The sequence below is a fragment of the Protobothrops mucrosquamatus genome, unplaced genomic scaffold (genome assembly GCF_001527695.2).
Source record: "Protobothrops mucrosquamatus isolate PMUCROS unplaced genomic scaffold, P.Mucros_1.0 scaffold3542, whole genome shotgun sequence".
In the NCBI taxonomy this organism is placed as follows: Eukaryota; Metazoa; Chordata; class Lepidosauria; order Squamata; family Viperidae; genus Protobothrops; species Protobothrops mucrosquamatus.
Window position 1 is genome coordinate 32,922 of NW_015389510.1, and position 4,439 is coordinate 37,360.

General features: G+C 49.3%; 1 protein-coding gene across 1 annotated transcript in view; it reads right to left on the reverse strand.

The window, feature by feature from the left end:
* Positions 1 to 4,439, reverse strand: part of LOC107297815 (transient receptor potential cation channel subfamily V member 2-like) — a gene marked incomplete at its 5' end in the record, with an annotated part of 29,417 nt that overhangs the window by 3,572 nt on the left and 21,406 nt on the right. Inside the window, 2 exons of the mRNA XM_015827178.1 lie at positions 3,666 to 3,763; positions 3,922 to 4,043. Coding sequence (XP_015682664.1) covers positions 3,666 to 3,763; positions 3,922 to 4,043 — 220 coding nt within the window. The remainder of the gene's footprint in view (positions 1 to 3,665; positions 3,764 to 3,921; positions 4,044 to 4,439) is intronic.

Below are 4,439 nucleotides of genomic sequence, written 5' to 3' on the forward strand. Positions count from 1 at the left end.
CTGCCTTCAGGTGCCTTGGGGAATAGCTTGACACCCCTTTTGGATCCTGACCCCCTCTTCTTTGTGGCAGCCCCTGAGATATTGGAACACTACTATCATGTCACCTTCTTTTCATTAAACTAGACATACCCAATTCCAGTAACCGTTCCTTGTATGTTTTAGCCTCCAGTCCCCTAATCCTCTTTGTTGCTCTTCTCTGCACTCTTTCTAGAGTTTCAGCATCTTTTTTACATCGTGGTGACCAAAACCGGATGCAGCATTCCAAGTGTGGCCTTACCAAGGCCTTGTAAAGTGCCATTAATACTTCACGTGATCTTGATTCTGTCCCTCTGTTAATGCAGCCCAGCACTGTGTTGGCTTTTTTGGCAGCTGCAGCACACGGCTGGCTCATATTTAGGTGATTGTGCCCTTAAGGATTCCGAGATCCCTCTCACAGTTACTGCTGTTAAGACAGGTTCCACCTATTCTAATGAAGAAGAGGTCAGAAGACCCTGTTGTCTGAGATGGTATAGGTTCTCCTGCTTAAGTGGGGGGGCTGGACTAGAAGACCTCCAAGGTCCCTTCTATTCTATTCTATTCTATTCTATTCCAAATTCTACTCTATTCTGTTCTGTTCTGTTCTATTCTATTCCAAATTCTATTCTATTCTGTTCTGTTCTATTCCAAATTCTATTCTATTATTCTATTCTATTCTATTCTGTATTCTATTCTATTCTGAATTCTATTCTATTCTGAATTCTATTCTATTCTGTTCTATTCCAAATTTTATTCTATTCTATTCTGAATTCTATTCTATTCTATTCTATTCTATTCTATTCTATTCTATTCTATTCTATTCTATTCTATTCTATTCTGTTCTATTCCAAATTCTATTCTATTATTCTATTCTATTCTGTTCTATTCCAAATTTTATTCTATTCTATTCTGAATTCTATTCTATTTTCTATTCTATTCTATTCTATTCTATTCTATTCTATTCTATTCTATTCTATTCTATTCTATTCTATTCTATTCTGTTCTGTTCTGTTCTGTTCTGTTCTATTCCAAATTCTATTCTGTTCTGTTCTCTTCTCTTCTCCTTGGCCTTTTACAGCTATTGCTGCCTTAAAGCTAGCTAAGAGTTGTTGCATGAAGAGGAACGGAAGCAACGCTGCTTGCTAAATCTCCAGGAAATGCTCGCTAAAAACGAAACCTCAAATGTAGACATGGGACGGGGCGACTGCCTGAACAGATGTGCTTAAAATACACTTAGAGCTGGATGATTATGCTGAAATATATTTTTGCTGACTCCACAAAGTAATGAAAGAGACAAGGGGAACGTACAAGGGTGTGTGTGTGTGTGTGTGCTAAGCTAGCGGCAATGGGGGTAAATGTGCTAATGGTTGCTGAATACAGGGAATCCTCAACTTACAATAGTTCGTTTAGTGACCTTCAAAGTTACAATGGCACTGAAAAATGTGACTTGTGACCGTTTTTCACACTTACGACCGTTGCAGCATCCCCGTGGTCACGTGATCAAAATTCTGCCGCTTGTCATATTTATTGTATTTGCAGCATCCTGGGGTCACGTGATCCCCTTGTGCAGGGGTAGGCATCCTTGGCTCTTTTATGATTTCTGGACTTCAACTCCCAGAATTCCTGAGCCAGCAAGGGGGAACTATGGCCCCCTTCATGACTGGTGGACTTCAACTCCCAGAATTCCTGAGCCAGCATGGGGGAACTATAGCTAGTCAAGCTATTTTCCAAAGCCCCTGAAGGCAGGACAAGAAGCAACGGATGGAAACTCATCAAGGAGAGAAGCAACCTGGAACTAAGGAGAAACTTCCTGACAGTTAGAACAATTAACCAGTGGAACTCCTTGCCTCCAGAAGCGGTGAATGCTCCAACACTGGAAGTTTTTAAGAAGAGACTGGACAGCCATTTGTCCGAAATGGTATAGGGTTTCCTGCCTGAGCAGGGGGTTGGACTAGATGATCTCCAAGGTCTCTTCCAACTGTGATTGTTATCCCCCTGAATAGAATAGAGCTGGAAGGGACCCGGGAGGTCTTCTAGTCCAGCCCCCTGCTCGAACAGGAGAACCTATACCATCTCAGACAGGTGAGTGTCTAGCCTCTTCTGAAAAATCTCCAGTGATGGGGCGCCCACGATTTCTGGGGCGAGCTGTTCCTGTGTCCTTTCTTGTGGGCAGAGTAAAGCTTTTGTAAATTTCCACATTGGTGTGTGGTTTATTCAGCGTTGCATGCCAGGCAGAACTAGTTTTCTGCGACAACACTATCCCAGTGACGGCGAACCTTTTAGAGACCGAGTGCCCAAACTGCAACCCAAAACCCACTTATGTATCGCCGGGTGCCGGGTGAGTGTGGCCCACTGGGCAGGCGCAGCTACAGTGGGCTTGGCAGACTGGGTGGGCGTGGCCACTGGAGGGGCGTGGCTGCAGTAGTCATGGCAGATTGGGTGGGCGTGGCCGGGGTGGGCGTGGCCACCTCGATGTTGCTTATGGGGAGGGACACCTGTGGGAGCCGGGCAGGGTTGGGGGGGATCCAGGGGGTCTCTGGCGGGTGGGATGGTGGGCTCCCCAGTGGCGGCTCCAGGCTGGCTGGCCTTAGGCCAGTGATGGCGAACTTTTAGAGACCACGTGTGCTGGGGCGATGGCGCGTGTGCCCACAGAGAGGACTCCGTGTGCCGCCTCTGGCACGTGTGCCATAGGTCAGGGCTTTTCAACCTTTTCACCCATTGTAACACTTTTAGGACATGGCAACATCCGAGTATCACCAGTCGCCTAGCAAGGTGTCCAAAACTTGATGACCAAAAAAAAAAGAAAAAAAGTGATAAAGTACAGGTAGTCCTCGACTTACAACAGTTCGCTTAGTGACTGTTACAATGGCACTGAAAAAGTGCCCCCCAAGCCACAGCCGAGCAAGGTACCTGCCTGTCCACCTGGCGGCACTCTTCCTCCTGTCTGAGGTTTTCATTGTTGTGAGCATTTCTGTTGAGGATTGGCAGCGGGGTGGGGGGGTGTTTGGTTTTTATTCCCCCCCCTCCGTCTGCTGGGTGGTTGCAGCAGGTTTTGGTCACTTCACACGACCCTGGGACACTGTGACCGTCATAAATATGAATCAGTTGCCAAGCATCTGAATGTAAATCACAAGACCCTGGAGAGGCTGCAACATTCCAGCTGATCGGCGCTTCTTCTGGGCTCAGCAGAAGCACCAGGATCAGTGCCGAGCTCCAACTGGAGCCTGGCGGTGATCCTGGCGCTTCCGCTGAGCCCAGTTGGAGCCTGGCGCTGATCCTGGTTCTTCCGCTGAGCCCTGACAGCCCCGAAGAAGCGCCGATCAGCTGGAAAGCGGCACTGATCCTGGTGCTTCCTCCGAGCCCTGACCGCCCTGCAGCTCCAGCCATCTCTCGCTCAGGCTTGTGCGGTGCTGCCACCGGTTCAGCTCATTCCCCTCCCCCGCTACCACTTTTCTAGGATGTTCGCGTACCACCTGCCAGGTGCCAATGTACCACAGGTGGCACCCCTACCACTGGTTGAAAAGCCTTGCCATAGGTTCACCACCACTGCACTCTTCTTTCACTTCAAGGCAAAACCCAACCCACAGCTTAGAAAGTAACAGAGACCTGTGGGCACCAGCTCCTGGCACCCCCTGTGGCACCTGTCTTACCTGGCGAGAAATCCTTCTCCAGAAGGTTGACTCCTGCGGGGTCTTCTCTGAGGGCATCGAGTTTCTCGTTCCAGTCTTCCCAGTTTACCTCTTCGACTCTAGAAAAAGACCCCCAGAGTTATACGTAGCAGTCGCGGACTCTTGCGAGTCTCACTGGGCCTCCTGCACCCTTTTTTGTGCTCGAGAGAGGCAAGGGAAGGTCCGTTTCTGAAACAGCCGCGTTTTGTACCCCAAGCGGGCGCGTGGTTAAGCTTACCGGAAAAACCACCGTTGGTCTTTCTTCTCCTCGGAGCCGATGGAGAGGAAACAGCCGGCTCTGTGGGTCTTCTTCCAGCACCACATCCAGTTTCTCTCTATCTCCAGGATAGCAATGGCTCTCTGCAAATAGAGGGAGGATGGTGAAGGGAGCTTATAAATCAGAGAGAGAGAGAGAGAGAGAGAGAGAAGGAGGGAGGGAGGAAGGGAGGGAGAGAGAGAGGGAAGGAAGGATGGAGGGAGAGAGAGAGAGAGAGGGAAGGAGGGAGGGAGGGAGAGAGGGAGGGAGAGGGAAAGGGAGAGGAAGAGGGAAAGGGAAAGGGAAAGGGAGAGAGAGAGAAGAGATAGGTGTGAGAGAGGATGGAGGGAAGGAGAGGGAGAGGGAGAGAAGAGAGATGTGAAAGAGAAGGAGGGAGGGAGGGAGAAGAGATAGATGTGAGAGGGAGGGAGGGAGGGAGAAGGAGAGGGAGAGGGAGAGAAGAGATAGATGTGAGAGAGAGAGAGAGGGAGGGAGGGAGG